At 33.2% G+C, this 20,882-nt stretch overlaps 1 protein-coding gene and 1 long non-coding RNA gene across 2 annotated transcripts; one reads left to right on the top strand and one right to left on the bottom strand.

Moving 5' to 3' along the window:
* Positions 1 to 2,870: 2,870 nt before the first annotated feature.
* Positions 2,871 to 5,448, top strand: LOC134707664 (uncharacterized). Its single transcript, XR_010105748.1, has 2 exons — positions 2,871 to 3,350; positions 5,227 to 5,448. It is a non-coding gene; the product is annotated as an uncharacterized LOC134707664 (long non-coding RNA).
* A 7,910-nt stretch (positions 5,449 to 13,358) lies between these two features.
* Positions 13,359 to 17,707, bottom strand: LOC134705284 (uncharacterized). Its single transcript, XM_063564036.1, has 4 exons — positions 17,599 to 17,707; positions 15,978 to 16,120; positions 14,789 to 14,956; positions 13,359 to 13,468 (listed from the first exon to the last, which is right to left on the bottom strand). Exons 1-4 carry the CDS (start codon positions 17,643 to 17,645, stop codon positions 13,407 to 13,409), a joined length of 420 nt encoding a protein of 139 aa, XP_063420106.1. The 5' UTR covers positions 17,646 to 17,707; the 3' UTR covers positions 13,359 to 13,406.
* Between the last annotated feature and the right edge of the window lie 3,175 nt (positions 17,708 to 20,882).

Below are 20,882 nucleotides of genomic sequence, written 5' to 3'. Positions count from 1 at the left end.
AAAATACCGAATTCGAGCTCAAATGAAAAGTACATAATAAAATGGCAAAATCAACACTTCAACACTGCAAACGAAATGATTAAAACTATCATATTCCTTACTTGGTACAGGCATTTTTTTTGTAGAAAATGGTGGATTAAACCTGGTTTTATAGCTGGCTAAACCTCTCACTTGTATGAAAGTCGCATACAATTCCAGTAAATTGACAACGATGTGTGAACCAAAACAAACAGACATATAATAGGTAAAATTGTCAAAGTAGGGATACAGAAGTCAACATTGTTATAATCTTAATCACAATAAAAACAAACAAAGAAACACAAAAAGGTATAGACAAGCATATACGCAAAAATAAAAGACAAGAATACTAAAAATGAACATAGTCCACATACTATTAATCTTATACGCCCGTATTATGGTACACCGTTGTCGTCTGTTCGTCCGTTTGTCAACATGTCGGATGGTAGCTCAAACACGTTTTGACCAATTTGTAAGAGCGAATTGAGTAAATCTACTGACCGAAGCTCCCTTTCGATTTTTATCATTTTTTTTTATTTTACGTTTCCGAGTTATGGGTGTTTATTCATAAAAGGGGATTTTCTAGTTTTCATACAAAAACTCAAAAGTGCTTTGAGCAGTTTTCAAGAAAATTTCGTGACTGTTCTAAATCTATTTAAATCACCAAGCAGTTAAGTTGTTTTTTTCATAAATTTCTGATATGGAATTGATGAGTTATGGATATTTTTATATTTGCATACCTTTTAGACAAAATTGACTTTTGTCATGACAAATATGAATTTTGTCTACAAAAATGAATTTTGTCATGACAAAAATGAATTTTGTCTACACAAATGAATTTTGTCATCACAAAATTGAAGTTCTCACAAAACAAGTCTGTAGCACATAGTTTTGTAAGAAAAAAATGATTGTTATGACAGAATTGAATTTTGTACAAAACCACAAGAGTCCCATTCGGCGCCCCGTACCTATGTCAGGAACCTGATGTTAAATGCATGATCGTCGTTTGTTGATGTGATTCATAAGTGTTTCTTGTTTCTGTTTTTTTTTTTTTTTATAAAGATAAGACCGTTGGTTTTCTTGTTTGAATGGTTTTATTCTAGTCATTTCTTGGGACCCTTTATAGCTTGCTCCATGTGAAAGCCGTTCTTTGACCTATAGTGGTTTCTTTTTCAAATTGTGACGTGGATGGAGAATTGTCTCATTGGCACTCATACGACTTCTACATATATCTATGAAAAGAAAAACACAGTATATCAATTATGTATCATTGTCATGAAGTACATGTATCTTTTATTATACATAAATATTATTGTACTTTCTTTGACCTTCTTTAAACAAACCGTTTTGGTTTGCTCGTTGTTACGGGATCGACAATAGCGTTGGGAGGTTGTGGGTTCGATTTCCGGTTGAGTGAAACGAGAGTCTTCAACATTGGCATTTTTGCAGTTTTTCTGCTGAGCACCTAACTTTAATGGGCAAGAAAAAAGTCTCATCTGTATGAAGTCATTAAAATGAATAAAAATGAGGAGATATGGTAGGATTGCAAATGAAACAACTGCCAATTACTAGTAGTTCAAATGAAGTGAATGTTAGCAGTTAAAGAACGATTCAAACGAGGAAATTCAACTAACGACCTTATATATAAAGCTAGTAAGTCCTACAACGGACTATAATCAAATGAGCTAGCTAGCACTTAAAAAACCTACTCGTAGAGTTGGCCGAGAACAAATCAAGATATTATACTCATATCTCATCAATATGTTTCCGTTATAAACATGCATGGTATATTTGCCATAGGACGATATGGCCATCCACCAAACAATCAATCAACATTTACTCGCAGTTGTTTTAGCTGTTTTACACATGCAGAGAAAATGTTCTTTATTTTGTAAAATGCAGCAAGAAAATAAAACCTTGCAAAACTTTTTATTAAATATGTTACTAAATAAATTTAATCTTCTATTGGCAATCTACTTAGCACATGGAAGTTATTTATCATGCTGGTTTAGTTTGACAAAAAGGAAGAGAAAAAAATACCATTATAAACAATAGCATATGAACTGTATCAACATCTCAAAGGGACTTAATGTAACGATTCAAGGCTGTTGTACGGATACTTTTATTTCTTGTCACGAAAAATACAAATAACAGCATTTGATGCATGTAGATACAAATTGCAGGTTTTACTTGATCAGGTCCAAGGACACAGTTATCGTCCTTTGGTTTTCGTTGTCTTACGAATATAGTCCCTAGTGTAAACAGTGTATAACTTGCATGTTTTATTTAATACACTTTCCCAATTTATTTCTTTATATTAAATGCATGAAATATTAAGAAGGGGGATGTAATTACATGTCAAAAAAATTTGGGTGCTGAAACTTTATGTTAAGTAGTGAATTAGTCCAATTCTAAAAGGTCAAATTTTATCACGTCTGAAGCTGTCAAACTGAATTTTACACCCCCTTAACACAGAATTGTCAATATTTTGAGTTAGAGCTGGGATAAGTTTCTATAATTTTGATGTTATTTGTCTCACTGGTAGTACACTACACTGTAAAAATATTTCAAGTTGAGAAAGAGCAGGTGCGATTTTTTTAATTTGAATTTATTGTCTAAAAGAAATGCACTACGAAATAACTGTGTTCTCGGGCCATCAGTAGTTAAAACGACTGAAAGTACTGCAGTGGCACTATACATTTTCAAATAATAACCAAAGCGAAGTTGCTGAAGATACATTCTGAAAAATGTAGACCATTCTTCATATCATATCAAAAGCGTGTTTATAAATACTAGAAATTTAAAAGTGTGACAAACGAGCAATAAATGACAAAGAATTAATATAAGGTATATAAGATGTCATGAAAATGAATACGTATTAAAGATAATGAGAACATCTATTATTCAGGTGCATGTTACTCCTCGCTGTAGGCCATCTTTATTGTTAAATTGTTGCACTGTGCATATCCACAAGGCCATCTTGTAAATTTATTACGAATTATTAATCTTGCTCAACCGGTGGTTGACCATTTAAAAATGACATGTTCTGACTAACATTAAGTGGGAATATTTATTTATGGACAATCTGGCCATACCTGTTTTTCTGCACACGGCGCTAAATACTTTTCCGGTTTATCATGGCGGGACCATTTGTATTCGTTAATGTCTTTGCACACGGTATTTTGGATTTACACACGTGGTGTCTTGTTGGAATTTATATTAAGAGTGTTTGCCGGCTAATTTTACAATTCTTTCCGAAACTCCAAAAAAAGAAAGACAAATACTCAACACTGCTATTTTGATCAGTCATCAATTGAAAATGTCTTCAACTGGTATGTACTTATTTCATTCTTTTATTATACTATACGTATGTAGTTTGAAAAATATAACTCAACATTTATTGGTTCTGAAAGTGCTTTAAATACTTGCGAACTTCAGAATCTTTTTTTATATATAGAATTCCACAGAAAATGTAAAAATTTATGTACAAAACATGTCTTCTCATATTTATTTCTTTTCTTTATCTTTTTGTAATATTATGGGACGAACAATTTACTTTTTTATTTTTTGGGGCTGTTTTCAGACGAATATTTAGTTTCTTTTTTAGCGATGCTAGTTTATTTTCTATTTTGTTACAAGAAATTGTTTCCTGCAAATGGCTTTTTTATTAATGTTGCCGAATCATTCAGAATTTCTTTCTTGGCATATTATTTATTTACTTATTACCAGGCCAAAATATTCTATTTTAATTCCAACCAAAAGTTTTCGCTCCACAAAATCCTATTAACTGTGAAAGCTTTCCTTCTTTTTTTGGTAAATACTGTTCATGCTTTTATCCAGGTTTGTTTTTTCACTTTATTTCCATTGATAATTTTATAGAAATAATTGGCGGGAAAATTAAATTCCTGAGATCACTCAATTCATGCATCTTGAGGCATATTACATGATTGATGTGTCAGACGTGTCTGGTATGTTGTCCTCAAGATTACCTGATGATATCTTTTAACGTAAACAAATTATTTTTCAACGTGTTATCTTAGAGCAATAACATGTTCATTTATTCTCCAAGTGACAATTTCCGTTAGTAAACACACATTTTGAAAAATATGATTTCAACAAAATCCGGGTTAAGTATTTTTGTTTTAAAAGATTGGTGTCCACTGCTTATATTCAGGAAATCTCTTTCAATAATGCGATGTTAGTTGGGATACAGGGGAAACAATAATTTATATCCGACTTTAAAATCCCCTTACATCAATAAATGTACTGTATGAACATTAAAACAACTGTTTATTTTTCTATTTGTTTTCAATAAATCATTATGTCTGGGAAAAAAAATTCTCTGCTAAATTATGTTTGATGAATGAAACCACAAACAATTGTTGACTTAAATTTTCTTGTTATCCTTCCTGACCGAAAATTTTCGTCATTTTCTTAACGGGACCTGTTTAGCCGCCCATATACGGTATGGGGTTTTGTCATTGTTGAAGGCCGCACGGTTGCCTATAATTGCTTACATCTACTTCATGGCAATCATCTCTTTATTTTTATATTTTTGATGTTAATACTGACAAATCATTGTATATCCGTTTTATGGTGCACACTGTTAAATAACCCGCTACGCGCGTTTTTCAGTTCTTCAATTTTTTTTTAGTTATTTCTTCATAGACAGAAAAAAATATTAGTCATTCCTTAAATATATTTTTCCTTTGTTTTTCAATACAAACTTTGAAATACGAAAACACTACTAGCTTCGTATATCAGAGATACGAAAATAAGAATGTTGTTTGGTGGTAGCTTTATATTGGAGGCGTAGTTGTTAGTTAAAATCGACAGAGACGAATCTTGTTCGTATAGATTGTCCCTGCTTCATAGCAGAAAGAAAAAAAAGTTCTAGCAACTAAGAACGGAAAAATGATACCCGAATTTTAAAAAAAATGAAAAAACTCTAAAAGTGGTATAAATGGATAAACTGTAAACTGTTGTATACGACTACTAAACTTTCAGGTACTTGATAGAATCTTAAAAACACAATTCTATAAATATTTATGAGTTCGCTATATACAAAATCGTCTAAAATCTTAGAGACGTCTTGACTGTTGTAAATGTAGTATTTCTCCTGGGTCATAACAAGCCTCCGAGGTTTAATGTTGATTACTTTAAAGTTTACCTCAACAGTGAAACATGACAAAATCTTTCTTCTTATAGGAAAAACGTGTAGTCTAACAACAGGAAACAAGTGTGGATGTGGTGATAACTGTGAGTGTGGAGATAGCTGTGTATGTAGTCCTAAGATGAAAGGATCATGTAGTTGTTCATCTGGAGGAAATTGTACATGTGGAGATTCATGCGCATGTACCACTGAATGCGGTTGTGGGACTGAATGTGGAAAATCTAAATCCTCTTAGCAGTTGATTGAAACCATTTTAGGTAACTTTTTTTGTTAATATATGCATATTTTGTTTATATAGATTAGACCGTTGGTTTTCCCGTTTGAATGGTTTAAAACTAGTAATTTTACAGTGAAATGCATAATCTATTTGGTTGACATTCGGTCGATTTGGGATAGATGTAAATTTACACCTGCAATCTTTTTCTATGCAACCATTTAATTTTTTTATTTATTCACTATTACAGTCTTCTAAGCTTCACAAACTATATATGTTCTGTTTTTGGAAATACTTTTATTCAGGTCAAATGATTTTTTAATCAATTGCTATCAACTTGTATTCTTTATTTAATATTGCAGATAAAAGGAATAAAGACAATGCAAACAAATTGATGGGCAGCTTTTATTGCAACTAGTGAACATTATGTTATCATTCGGTTGTATTTAGTATAGACATTGTAAAACAGAATACATGTTTATGTTTATTTTATGTGTCAAATAAATTGATAAAATTTGATTTTTTTGTTGCAACTTTTTGTAAATAAACTCCTAATAATGTTTACAGTTACATATATAAAACCAGATGTGGTATGTTTGAAAATGAGACAATTCTCCACACGAGACCAAATGACACAGAAATTAGCAACTTTAGGTCACCGTACGGCTTTCAACAATGAGCAAAGCCCATACCCCTTAGTCAGCTAGAAATGGCCCCGAAATGTATAGTTTTCTTTACGGTTATCCTTTTCCTAAAGGGAAAACCTTTCTGTGATTTCTTCGGATCTGATAAATACTCTTCCCCTCACACTTTGACAAAATATATTGCTATATAACTGTACGACATTTAGCAATAAAATTCACACTTTGTATCAATGTCTTAAATCCTTATCCAGAACCCACCAGGGTAACAGAGCGATCGAAATATTTCACACTCCTTGGTAGACTTTTTTTCATATAAGTTAATAGGCAGGCGTAGCTTATTTCAAACACGGTTAGTAGTGGTGTGACAAAAATACAGCTTAGGCACAAGACACTATTTATTATAGATAACATTTCAACGATAAAATAAAATTACAAATATTGTCTTATGCGTTAACTGTATTTTTGTTACACCACTACTAACCGTGTATGAAATTATTCCCGTTGACAGCCAAATAATAAATGACAAACTTACACAATGAATCGGTGTCTTTTTATGCCAAGAGCACGGACCTCGAAGAGAGCACACAAGCAACAATTATTGCGTCTCAGAACAACCATGGATAAAATAATGATTTTATATGTGTTTATCGTTAACGCATTCTTCAACGGGTAATTATATTATAGATTATTTATTGTGTCTGTTTATTTAACGCATCAATGTAAATATAACGGAATTGGATGAGACTGTAATTAAAGTGAGAGCGTTAGCGCTATAATACCAGTTTTAATCCACCATTTTCTACATTTGAAAATGCCTGTACCAAGTCAGGAATATGACAGTTCGTCCATTTGTTTTTATGCGTTTTGTTATTTGATTTTGCCATGTGATAATGGACTTTCCGAGTTGATTTCCTCTAAGTTCAGTATTTTTGTGATTTTACTTTTTTTTTTTTTATAAAAAATCATTCTTATATCCATGGTTGTTACGAGACGCGTTAATTTTTGCTAGGGTGCTCTCTCCGAGGTCCGCGCTCTTGGTATACATATAAAGACACCGATTTATTGTGCAAGGGCTGTACATATAGCCAGTCAAGGTCGTTAAAAACTTCCATTTGTATTGTGTAAATTTGTCATTTATTATTTGGCTGTCAACGAATAATAATCGCTTTTAAAACGAATACCAGAAATTAGAGAATTAGAATTTGAAGCTGGAAAGTAAGTTTGTAAACCTAGTTGAGCTGAAAGCGTTGTGGTTTTGAAGCAAACGGTTTTTAAAGTCTTTACGATTGTTGCAAGCTACCGGGTTGTTCCGATACTGTAATTTTCCTCGGGAATGGTCACAGTCCCTCGAACAGGGGGTTTGTAATAGTATGGTGACTTTGGTGCGTCAGAGACTAAGTATTGCAATTATTGCAAGCTACCGGGAATGGTCACAGTCCCTCTAACAGATAGCTTGTAATAATCTGGTGAATTAGGTGCTCCGGAGACTAGGTGCTTCAGAGACTAGTCATTTCAGAACTAGGTGTCTCAGAAACTGGGTGTCTCAGAACTAGGTGTCTCAGAACTAGGTGTTTCAGGAACCTAGGATTTTTTAAGCTTGTTCTTAAGTTTAATATAATTGTTTGTCAAATCAGTTGGGACCTCGGAGTCAGTAAAAGGATCAAGGATAAATTGAGGTTATAGTTTTCAGACTACTTTTTGATACAAAGTTATTTGTGTAAATAGTGTTATTTCTTATGCCCGCGTCACACTGTCCCGATTTTTATATACGATGGACACCCGAATGCGAAAATTGTGAGTTCGTACGAAGTTGGTCCCGATCTCGTTAAAATACCAAAAAGTGACCGAAGCAAGTACGATGAATAAAAAAGTCTATACGATGGTGCCGAAATTATATACGATAGCAAAAGATTGACATACGAAGGTTAACCGAAGACGGATATTTAAGCTTCATATCTCAGCCGAAGCCTACAAGATGGATCACAAAGGCTACACGATGGATTACGAAGGCTACACGATGGATAACGATGGTGGCGCGATGGCCATAGGATGTCTAAAAGACGTCGTCTACAGCTTACCATGCATTTAAATTATATGCATTTTAAATTGTTTGATCAATATTGAATATATATTATATTGTGCATATGTCATATACACCTATAGTGTCCATATTTGTCCCCAATATTGTACATACGAGAGGATGCCACGCTTCGCATTGCCTTATTTGGACTGTAAAATGTGTGCACTAGTCTGAATAATCACCCATAATTATGCCCATGTTTACTGACCTATCTTAAAGGTAAGGTAATGGGTTCATTGATCCCTTTTATTAAAAAGAGCTCTCCCCAGGAGAATATCATAATAATATAGACAAAAGAAAGGATGTGGGGAAAGCAACAAATGAGGCAAAATATGACATATAAAAAACAAAATGGTTATGGAGTAAACATTCGTGTGACAACAACTCAGACGATGCATAAAAATGAAGAAAAATGAAGAAAAAGTTGGTTTCCCTATATACGTGTACCTGCAGTGTTGGTGTACGAGGCGCGTTTATGATTTTCATTATGTTACTTGATATGAAAAATTGACAAAAAATACTATTCTTCTTGTAAAAGTAAATCCTGCGCCTGTAATAACTGCTCTTCTTGTTCCATTTGAATTAATAGAAACAACGCTGTCGCCTTTCTTGTTTTCCTAGAATCATATGATATGAGCTCCATTTTTTTGTGAACGTCTTTCTTAACTGTCGTATTAGACTGACCAGTAAATGTCGCGCATGGCACTTTAAATGTATTTTAGCGCGAAAATTAACTTACATTTAGCTGGATGTATTGCCGTCGTAGTTCCCTCTTGTCGCCTTCGTACTTTTATTCGATGGCAACACGACGGGATTACGAGGTCTTCACGAAGTCGTGTTGCCATCGTAAGACCTTCAGGTAGCTTCGTGATTCATTCGTGTAGACATCGTAATGTCAAAACTGCACGATGGAAACGATGGAAACACGAATGCAATACGATGTTCAAAGATGCATTCCCGGTGACATTACGATGGTGAGGATGGTGATACGAACTCAATACGAATCATCAACATCGGACGCACCTTCGGGGATTTTTTAACATGTTAAAAAAATTAGAACCCTTCCCGAAGTTGTCCCTGAAGGCTAGAAAAAGTGGCCAATGGTTCTACGATGGTTAAAGATGGCACTACGAATAGCCCGATCTGGATACGATCAGTCCCGATTTTGAAAATTTCTACAATCGTTTTGCCATCGGCGTAAAAATCGGAACAGTGTGACGCGGGCATTATCAAGTTTCAAAGTTTCAAAGTTGGTCTTGTAGTTTTTAAGAAAGTTGAAGTTAGGTTTTTGTGTTAATTGAAAGATTGATATTGGAGTATCTCAGATTCTGTGAAAAAGGATACGAACATGTATAGTTCATAAGCCAAACACGCTACACAATTGGTTAGCAGCGGTGGGATCTGAGAAACTTCAATATTATATGTAAATAATCACATTGTTTTATTGTCATTATTTCCTATTTGTCCTTAGTTGCAAGAAGCAACACACTGTTTTGTAAATACATTGATTGTCAAATTGTTTAATAAAATATATTTCAAAACTTGTTTAATTTATCCTTCAAACTATGTCCCGAACAGAGAAGATAAAATGTTGTATGACCCATACAGTGTCGAAACAAGAAATTTGACCAGGGAGTTATATAAATTAAACAAGGAAATAGAGTGCTTAAGATTTAGGAGTTTGGAAAATGCCCCCGACTTTGCTCAATCAACTCCTTTTAGTCAAGCAACACGTCCAAGACAATCTGAATCTGGAATTGCTTCTGTTAGAATTCCGGATCCTGACTTTGGTACAGGCAGCAACATATTCCAAAGTACACACATTGGGGTAGGGGCTAAGACAAAAGTTATGTTATAGCCTGTAATTGCAAATAAACATATCTCAGCTTTGGTAAAAATTAACGCCAGAGATACGAACTTATTCAGATTCTGTTCATGAGAAAAAATTTGTCACTGAAAGGCGTAAGAAAAATATGCCAAAATTATACAAGACGAAATACGTGCATAAAGGGGAGACAATTTTATCCACAAAAGCAAAACTATTATAAAGCCCGCATCGTTTGACGGTAAGGGGTCATTAATAGATTACAAGTCTCATGTCGATGCCAGTTCAAATATAATTGGTTGGACAGATGAAGAAAAGGGTTTGTATTTGGCAGTCTCATTGAGAGGACAAGCTCAAGGGGTACTAGGAAATCTACCCACGGATAAAAGACAAAATTTTAAAGAACTTGTCAGGTCTCTGGAAGAGAGATTTTCTCCTGCCAATCAAACGGAATTGTACCGAACGCAATTACGGGAGCGTCGTCAAAAGGCTTCGGAAAGTCTTCCTTAACTAGGTGACGGATTAATGAGCGTAAACATGCGGCTAAGAACAAAACAAGCTAAACCTTTTGACTTGAACGACGCGATTCGACAACCTGTTGAACTTGAAGCTTTTAATAAAAGCCGAAATTAAGCAAGAAGGTAAAGGTTATTTAAGAGTTATAACCAGAGACGGTGACAATAGTGACAGTAGCGACAAAACAGTAGTGCTACTTAAAAACATGCAGACAGCTTTGACTGATCTGCAGCAAGAAGTCAAAGCTTTGAAACAGAAACGGGAACAATAATTCCAGAATCGTAAGAAACGTGGATGTTTCAGTTGTAAGAAATTTAGACACTTCAAGAAAGATTGTCCCGAAAGTAGTGTTAAACGAGAACATTCAAACTCCGAAAACGGACCTAAATTGTCACACGAAAAACAAAACGGTGTGATAGGGATAAATAAATTAGCAAATGGGCTGGCATGTTTATAGAAGTTAAAGTAAATGGTTCTAAAGCAAAGATGCTTATAGACACTGGGGCGACAGTAACTTTGATTTCAAAGAAATTATTTGATAGTATGAATTCGCCGGTTTTGTCAACAATGGACAGAGATATACTGACTACCAACAGTTCTTGTTAAAATGTATTTGGGAAGACCATTGTTGACATTAATATCAATGGATATGTCTATTCGAATATAGCTGTAGTAGCAGACCTCAATATAGATGGTATATTGAGATTAAATTTCCAAAGGAGCCGCAGTTGTGTGATCTATATCACTAAAGGTAATATTTGGGTAAACGGAAGAGAGACCCGTTTACATTTTGAAGGTCAGATAGGCTGATATGGGGTATCTGTAGCATCAACTGTACAATTGCCTTCTCGGATTGAAGTACTGATGTCCAGAACCACCAGAGAACCCGTTCCTTCAATCAAAGAAGTTGACATTGTACCAGTGTAACAGACAGTTTAAAAGACAGCATATTATAGTCGTCATACCGTATGACAAGGTGTCACCAGGGTAATGGTGCTGAAAACATTGAGCTACCAAATGAGCAAGATTACCACTATAAGGAAAAAAATGATGAATCATACGACAGTGGAATAGAGATGTCAGATCTTGTAGAGTTGAAGAACTTGTCAAACATGGAGAAAACAGTATCAAAATAGAAAAAGTTGTTAGAAAGCCTGACACAGATGTTGAGACTGTTGACGAAATGTGTCTTAAAACAAAGAACACAAGAAGGCCAACAGGACCGGTGAAACTTGTGGCTCCAAGAAAGGAAAAAATCACTGGATCTGTTGAGATTTCTCGAGACTGTTCGTAGATATATTGGATATGACAGAGTTAAAATACACCGTTCAGAAAGAATTTTAAAGGCTTTTTTTATATGGATTAGACCGCTAGCTTTGATGTTTCAATTGTGTTACACTTGCTATTTGATTAGGGGCACTTTATAGCTTGCTGTTCAGTTTGAGCCCTGGCTCAGTGTTGAAGGCGGTAGTGTGACCACTAATTGTTCACTTTTAACACATTTTGACTTGGGCGGAGTGATTTTTAATTTGACACTCATACCACATCTTATTTCTTTTCGATATTTGTTTTTTAATCAATATTAAAATGAGCATTTATAATTTAACCCTGAACTGAATGTCCATTTATTAATCATTATTTTATAATTTAATTTTGTATGTAAAGTGTTGTTCAATGTTTACATGTATCTAAGTTTTTTTTGTATCAAATTGAGAAAGGAAAAAGGGAATGTGTCAAAGCGACAACAACCCGACCTTAGAGCAGACATAAGTCTGTTACATAGAGTGTAGTGCGTTTTTTAACTGCATTTTATTTAGGGTTTCTATATTTTTTGCCGCTATAACAATAGCGTACCAGGGCAAAACAATTATAATATATTAAAAAAAGCAAAAACATACATTGCCGTTCTAATTGCCGTTCTTCCACTTAACAATTGATGAAAAGCTCACACCTTAAAATAGAATCAAGGGGGTAGGGTGTAATCACGGTTTACTGTGTGTTATATTTTTTTTTATATAAAAAACACATTTTTATTTTCATAAACATTAATGGAAAGAAAATCATCAATATATGTGAATGTGAAATTGAAATATCTAACTTCTTTGATCTTCTTGTTTTTGAGAAGTGTCCGAAGGAACTCCGACATATATGAAAATAAGAAGAGGTCGACAAAGAGAGGTGCGCAGTTAGTTTCCATATATGAAATGGGGAATACCAAAACTTTGTTGAAAATATTTGATTGTCTAAATTCAACTAGTGGGTTTCTTAATTTTTAAGTATGCAGACAATTTCAGAAAGATAGTATATGATATGAGACAAAAATGCATATACGCTAAAAAAAAAAAAAAAGAGGAATGAAAACTCAATAAGAATGCTCAAAGGAACAAACGAAACAGCTTTCCCGTATGTGTTGAATAATGAAAATTTAAAAAAAATCATTAATTTTGTATATGTTTGAAGTATATATCTATATATATTCAATAATATCTACGTATAACATTTGTAATTAGAAGTCGGGACATTGTTCGAATGGGTTTGCTCATTGATAACGACTGTACGGTGACCTATAGATGCACGCCATTCGGACAGTTGTCCTACTGGCATTACTACAGCAAACCCTAATTCGGTCGGCGTAGTCAGAGTGACATGATTGTGAAGGTCTTTTATTTCTACGGACAGTAAACTTGTGAGTTTTCAATATAGAAAAATCGTCACTTTGCATCAGTAAAGTACAACAGAACCTGAGAACATATAAAAATTAATTGGAAAGGGCTGGACTTGTCAGTTCGGCACACTGCAGTATAATTATTAACACGATAATATCTATTGTGTACTGCAAGCAACAAACTGGTGTTTTTTACCACATTTCGAGGGAAATAATACAGTAATAAAGTTATAATTTGTATTTCGTTAGAATTATTCAGTTGTCGTGGTTTCTAAGAGTTTTTAATCTTCACCCACTGTATAACAAACTCTGCTTGACTGATATGTCCATCAACTGAAAAATAGATATTATATGGTATTACACAGAACGCTTAGGGATTTTCGCTTCTTTTATTATTAAAACTTTTGCCATTTATTCGCAATCCTCTAGTTTTATAAAAAAAAAAATCCCTGCCAACCCCTACTTTTCCTTACAAAGTTTTATTTCATTTAGATTAAAAGGCCATATTTAGAATGCTATAAAATTCTTGTTTTTTTATATCATCATTGAAAGAAAAAAGGAGCCAATTTTCACATTAAGTTTTCTGGTTTGTTCGTTCGTTCGTTCGTCTGTCCCGCTTCAGCTTAAAGTTTGTCGTCAAGGTAGATTTTGACGTGTAGTCCAATCAACTTGAAACTGAGGTCGCATTTCTTTCTAACACAAACGATGCAAACGGCTAAGCGCGCACATGTTTTGATAATTTCTTTCAAACACACGTTTGCAAAGTTTACATAAAATTTAACAAACCATGCAAACGCTAAAAATACGTCTTCAGTTTGTCGTTTGTCTAACACAAACGCTACATTTGTTTCTAACTTCAACCTGATTAAACGATGTATTTGTTTCTATGTTTGTAAAAAGTCTGTTTACCAGCAACATGTGCATGTATTATTGAAAGTTCAAACAGGGTCAGTAAAGACTTATTACACGATGTATTTGTTTCTAATTTTGTAGCGTTTAGAAAACACCAACAAACGCGACACAGCGTTTACAAAATGTTGGTTAGAAAGAAATTCTGCCTTAAATGAATTCAAGAAATTTGCAATTTAAATCTAGATCAAAGGAGACCATCACAACTGTTTATGCTTGGATACTTTCAAATAGAATGCTGTTCATTCTTAAAAAAGGGAAAAAAAAGACACACGGATGTATACAAAATAGAGTTACCTGTTAATGGTTGATGTATAACATTTAAACAAATACTATTTAACAATTTATATTTTTATTCAAATTTACGTAGTTGATAGTTTTCTAATTAATAATACAGTTTAGATGTATTTCGCGATGTTAATTTGCAGTGAATAAAAGATAAGAATGAAGCACTTGCAGTCAATTTCAAAGACATGTTGGGTTTTGCTACTTTACAATCATGATGGCGAAAGACACCCGGCCTATCTAGAGGTATTTCAAAGCCATGCATTTCATCTTCCTTTAGAACATTATATTTTTTTCACAATCTATCAAATATAAATCGTCTTCTTTTAAGGTAGGTCGGTGTCTTCCGACATCTTAGATTGTAAAATACCAGAACCCAATATGCTTTTAAAATTCAACATAGTTATATGTAGGACTCACATTTTTTACAGGCAATTTCCGCTAAAAATAGGTACTTACGATCTCTGTCAAAGAAGTGGATAATGTATGGCAAATCTGGATTCTTGCTGATATAACCACTGTTATCAACATCGAGATGATGGAATAATGTAACAGCCTCTAATGCTGTTCCCAAATTGTCAGATAACCAGTCGATGATGAATTCGTCCGCATAGATATGTGTATCATCTATAATCAGAAACAGAGTTAGATAAATTCGTCCACAAAGATATACGTATCATCTATAGTCAGAAACAGAGTTAGAAAAATTTTGACAGGTATACATTCTGAAGTCAAAGAAATTGTACCGGAACATACTGTTCATAGGAGACTGGTAAGGGAACCACACATATTATCTGACTTGTTCAAAGGAAATAGGAATCGAAGTTATTTGCCCGACCAACAGAACATGCCTAAAGGTTTCAGCAATACTCCTGTCGCTTTTAAGAAGTGTCGATTTTGAATGCCACGTAGCTGTCATTAGAACAACTGACATAGATTATTAATAATAACAATTAGTTCTTTGGTTAATGAGGGTATCTCAATTCAGTGAGGCAATGTATACAGTTAACATTCATACATTAAAATACAATATATAAACACACAATTAGATCATTCAAACATTAAAATGTTTCCGTCATTTTTTGTTCGCGGCGTATGAATACGGATGAAATAAGCTGTTGTAAAATGTATAAAAGTAAATTGACTAACTTCTCTTTTTGATATTGCAGACGACAGTGAAAGGGCCAATGCAACAGCTAACATGTCTCCCATAAAAATATTGCATTTGTATTACTTAGTACTTTACATTCTAGGGTATAAATTGCCAAATATTGATGGCACGATAGGAGTAACGGCATTAAATATTTTATAAATAATGTATCGAATCAGTTGTGTGGCTCTCTATTAAATAATGGTACCAAAGCTACAGTAAAAAGGATTTGTCAAAGATTGCAAGCACTAAATTATGGTCAAAACATTACACAAAAACTTGAGATTGCATAACACTAAACCCATAAAATATAAAAAGAAGATGAGGTACAATGTATGTTTGCAAATGAGACAATGCGCCTAAATGAGACACAATTACACAACAATTTATACTTTCCGTAGGGCCGTCAACAATTCGTAATTTGTTTTTGTACATTGGCCACTTAGGTGCCCCGGAGTTGTATACAGTTAGTTCCAAAACTGACCAAAACATACTTACTGTTTAAGTCGAAGTTTAAAAAGACGGAATGCATTTCGTCTGGGTTTAACAGGAAGTCATGATTTTTATCTGCTAAATGAAATAAATGTCTAGCTTCTTCACTGTCTTCTATGGTAGTTCCAGGATTACCCAAAACAATTGCTCTTAAAATAATAAAAAGTATTTCCAAAATTAACACACAATTCTGTTTGGAAGATACTAATAGTATAAAAGGTTATCAAAAGTACCAGGATTATAATTTTATACGCCAGACGCGCGTTTCGTCTACATAAGACTCATCATTGACGCTCAGATCAAAATAGTTAAAAAGCCAAACAAATACAAAGTTGAAGAGCCTTGAGGACCCAAAATTCCAAAAATTTTTTGCCAAATACGGCTAAGTACTCCTGGGGTAAGAAAATCCTTAGTTTTTCGAAAAATTCAAAGTTTTATAAACAGAAAATTTATAATATGACCATATAATTGATATTCATGTCAACACCGAAGTGCTGACTACTGTGCTGGTGATACCCTCGGGGACGAAACGTCCACCAGCAGTGGCATCGACCCAGTGGTGTAAAAACGATACAGAAAGGTCTACTAAATTATAATCCTGGTACCTTTGATAACTATTTACACCACTGGGTCAATGCCACTGCTGGTGGACGTTTCGTCCCTGAGGGTATCATTAGCCCAGTAGTCAACATTTCGTTGTTGACATGAATATCAATAATGTAGTCATTTTTATACATTTCCTGTTTACAAAACATTGAATTTTACGAAAAACTCAGGATTTTCTTATCCCAGGCATAGATTTCCTTAGCCGTATTAGCACAACTTTTTGGAATTTTGGATCCTCAATGCTCTTCAACTTTGTACTTGTTTGGCTTTATAAATATTTTGATATGAGCGTCACTGACGAGTCTTATGTAGACAAACGCGCGTCTGGCGTACTAAATTATAATCCTAGTACCTTTGATAACTATCTACGTAATTATTGTCACGAAATTAATAAAAGATAACAAAAAATATTTGGAAAACTTTAAAACTCGGACTGAGGATACGTTATGAAAACTGTAAAAATCCACGAAAGGTTAAAATAAAAAAAAGTTTTGACATTAGGACATATCTAAAGAAAAGGCATTCTTTTTCCATATAAAATAAACAATGAGATTGCACTTAACGCACATGCAGGAATGGTTACCAAGTAAACGGTAACAGATAAGAAACTCGAAATCAAAATAGGTGTATTTAGTATATATATGGAATAATGTTCTAAATCAACTTTTATGTCTTTTTTTTAAAAGCAATATCTTTTGTCTTAAATTTTACAAAAATCCTAAAGAAAGTATTCAAGACAACTGATTGAGGGGTCCCTATGACTATCGGATCCCAGTTGCCTAAGAAATTACTAATAAGGAGGTAAATACTCCCTATTTACTACTATCAAGTCGTAGTAAAGAACAAAATGTATCATAGATATCAAAGTTTTAAGTCGATCTCCCAACACCTGAATCTGTCCTTATTGTGATATTATACTTAAAAAGCCTTAATAATGTCCATAATGCAAGTTAATCTCAATTCAATGATTTAACCATGTGATGGACAATCCAGTGATGTAGATTTAAAGTATGCAACTCACATGGAAACTGCTATTACTGCTACGAAGATTGTTAGTAGTTTTCCCATGATTTTCGTTTGAAATAATCAAACGACTTAACAGTTTATATTCCGCTGCAAGGTATTGCATTTGATTAGATAACGTTTTACATACACCTGTGTTTATGGCATTTCAGTTTTTGTTATCTATTATATCATTATTATACTAGTATATAATATTTTATGTTTTCCTGCACTTGTACTTTTATATTTTCTTGTGTGTACCTTTTGTTAGTTCCCCGATAGATGGAATGGGGCAAAACTATGTTTGACGAACAAATCAACAAACCATTGTTGACCTAACTTTTCTAGTAATCCTTCCTGTCCAATATTTTTTTGTGGGTTATACTTATGCAAAAATCAATTATTTTCATGTCGAGGCCTTTTCTACGGTATAGGACTTCTTCATTGTTGAAGGCCGCATGATTGACTGTATAATTGCTTACATCTACTTCATGGCAATCATCTCTTTATTTTTATATTTTAACTTTTGTATGTTAATACTGACAAATCATTGCATATCCGTTATATTTTTTATCATGGTAAATGGCTTTTCAATGTATTAATCAGATTTACAATACTTTTAAATACGAAAATAACTACTAGCTTCTTATATATCAGAGATACGAAACTAAGTTTATTGTTTGGTGGTAGCTTTATATTAGAGGCGTAGTTATAAGTTAAAAACGATAGAGAAGAATCCCGTTGGTGTCATCAGGAGGTAACGAAGTTATAGGGACTAGCAACGAAAATGTAATATCCGAAATTAAAATTTAAAAAAAAAGATGAAAAGGAGTAAAGTATTATTGCTGGATAAACTGTTGTATACGACTATTAAACTTTCAGGTACTTGATAGTTTTTATATTATGTAAATCTTAAAAAAACACAATTCTATAAATATTTATGAGTTCGCTATTTATGAAATCGTATAAAATCTTACAGAGACTTCTTGACTGTTTTATTCAGTCATAGTGTTTCTTCTGGGTCATTATCACATTAAGTTATGAGCCACTTAGGTTTTGTTTTGATAATTTTAAAGTGTATCAACAGTAAACATGACCCAAAAAAATCTATAGGAAAAACATGTTTTCTGACAACAGAAAACAAATGTGGATGTGGAGACAACTGTATATGTGGAGATAGCTGTATATGTTGTCATAAGATGAAAGGATCATGTTATTGTTCATGTGGAGATTCATGCGCATGTACCACTGCCTGTGGTTGTGAAAAATGTGAAAATCTAAATCCTCTTAGCAGTAGATTGAAACCAATTGAGGTAACTAGATGTTTTTGTGGGAATAAAATCCTGCTAGCAGCGGATTGCAAACATTTTAAAAGTAGTAGGTTTTTTTTTTTTTTAATTTTACAATACATGCACATAGATTGAGAGAGTGACATGAATAATGGAAAGATAGCGTACATCATGACATAAAAGTGACTACTTTGGAAAATTAAAATCGTCTTAGCAATAGGTTATTTTATTTTAAACCAGACAATAACAATGGATACAGAAAAAAAAACTGATTTTCAAGAATGCAATGAAATGTCGACAGAAAATGCATAATCGTTTTGATTGCTCGTGCGTGTTCGATTTGGAATGATGTAATTTCACACGTCCATTCTTTTTTCCATACAACCATGACAACCATTTCATTTTGATTTATTCAATATGGTCGTCTAAATTGATAACTGATAGACCGGATGTTCTGATGTTTTGCAATTTCCTTTATTGAAGTCGACTGTTTTATTTTTGTTTTGAATCAATTGCTATCAATTCGTATTCTTTATTAATTGCAGAAAGAGAAAAAAAACAATGCAATATAAAAAAGAAGATGTGGTATGATTGTCAATGAGACAACTATCCACAAAAGATCAAAATGACGCAAACATTAACAACTATTAGTCACCGTACGACCTTCAACAATGAGCAAAGCCCATACCGCATAGTCAGCTATAAAAGGCCCGATAAGACAATGTAATTCAAAGAATTCAAAGAATACTTACGGCCTTATTTATGTAAAAAAAAAAATGAATGAAAAACAAATATGTAACGCATAAACAAACAAAAACCACTGAATTACAGGCTACACATTAATGGGCAGCTTGTATTGCAACTAGTGGACATTATATTACTATTTGGTTGTATAAGTAAAGACACTTGATAACAAAATATATATCGTATTTTATGTTGGAAATTCATTGATAAAATTTGTATTTTTTTTTGTTGTTGAAACTTTTTGTATAAATAATCTTCTAATATATATAAGATGTGGTATGAGAGCCAATCCAAGTCATAATTCATTAAAAGTTAGCAATGCAAGGTCAAAGTATAGCCTTTAACACGGATCATGGCTCACATCAAACAGCAAGATGAAAACGGCTCCAAAATGACAAATGTAAAACAATTAAAATAGAAAACCAACGGTGTAATATATATGAAAAACGAGAAACACTTTTGAACTCCAAACAAACTGGCGACATGCACTGAAAACAGGATCCTGAATAAGCTGTATATAAATACAGCAGGTTTAACTTTTTAACGCGTTAACGTGTTTACAGTTAGATGTACAGTGTTCTGTATGATTGCATTATTAACTGAGGTATATGGATATGTAGTATTCGACGATATCAACGAATTTTCAAATGTACCCGATGGGATTTCATCATAACATAAGGATTTGCGTATCTTCCTGCTGAATACCTTGTCGGTTAAATTTATGTTTTCAATTTATATAAAGTTAGCTCTGTGTGGTGTGGTAATTTTTCAATGTTGAAGGTGGTTCCATGTCCCTCCTTCATCAAGATGTGTGTCTTGTTTTAAAAAAAGTAATCAACATAGCATCTTATATATGATTGACAATTCCTTTCTATACAAACTCAAATTAAAAAAAAAACATGAAAAGGGAAGCAATCAGTCACATATAAAAAACAGAGCATAAATGCTAAAACACATTTTTGTATCATAAATTGGTTAAATCAATAAAGAAAATGTTTGCAGAGTTTTATTAAACGAATAATTATAGAAAGTGGTATTTCATTGCTTATTGTTTATTGGAGGGATAGTTGTCTTATTGTTTATTATAATCCTGGTACCTTTGATAACTATTATGTAATAACACAAATTATAGAGCAAACACATGTAGGAAAAAGTCAAATCATAAAAATACTGGACTCCGATGAAAATTCAAAACGGAAAGTCCATACTCAATTAGCAAAATTTCAATCTCAAACACATCAAACGAATTGATAACAAGTGACTTATTCCT

The sequence above is a fragment of the Mytilus trossulus genome, chromosome 2 (assembly GCF_036588685.1).
Source record: "Mytilus trossulus isolate FHL-02 chromosome 2, PNRI_Mtr1.1.1.hap1, whole genome shotgun sequence".
NCBI classification, from domain to species: domain Eukaryota; kingdom Metazoa; phylum Mollusca; class Bivalvia; order Mytilida; family Mytilidae; genus Mytilus; species Mytilus trossulus.
This window is presented reverse-complemented; position numbering and strand designations above follow the sequence as displayed.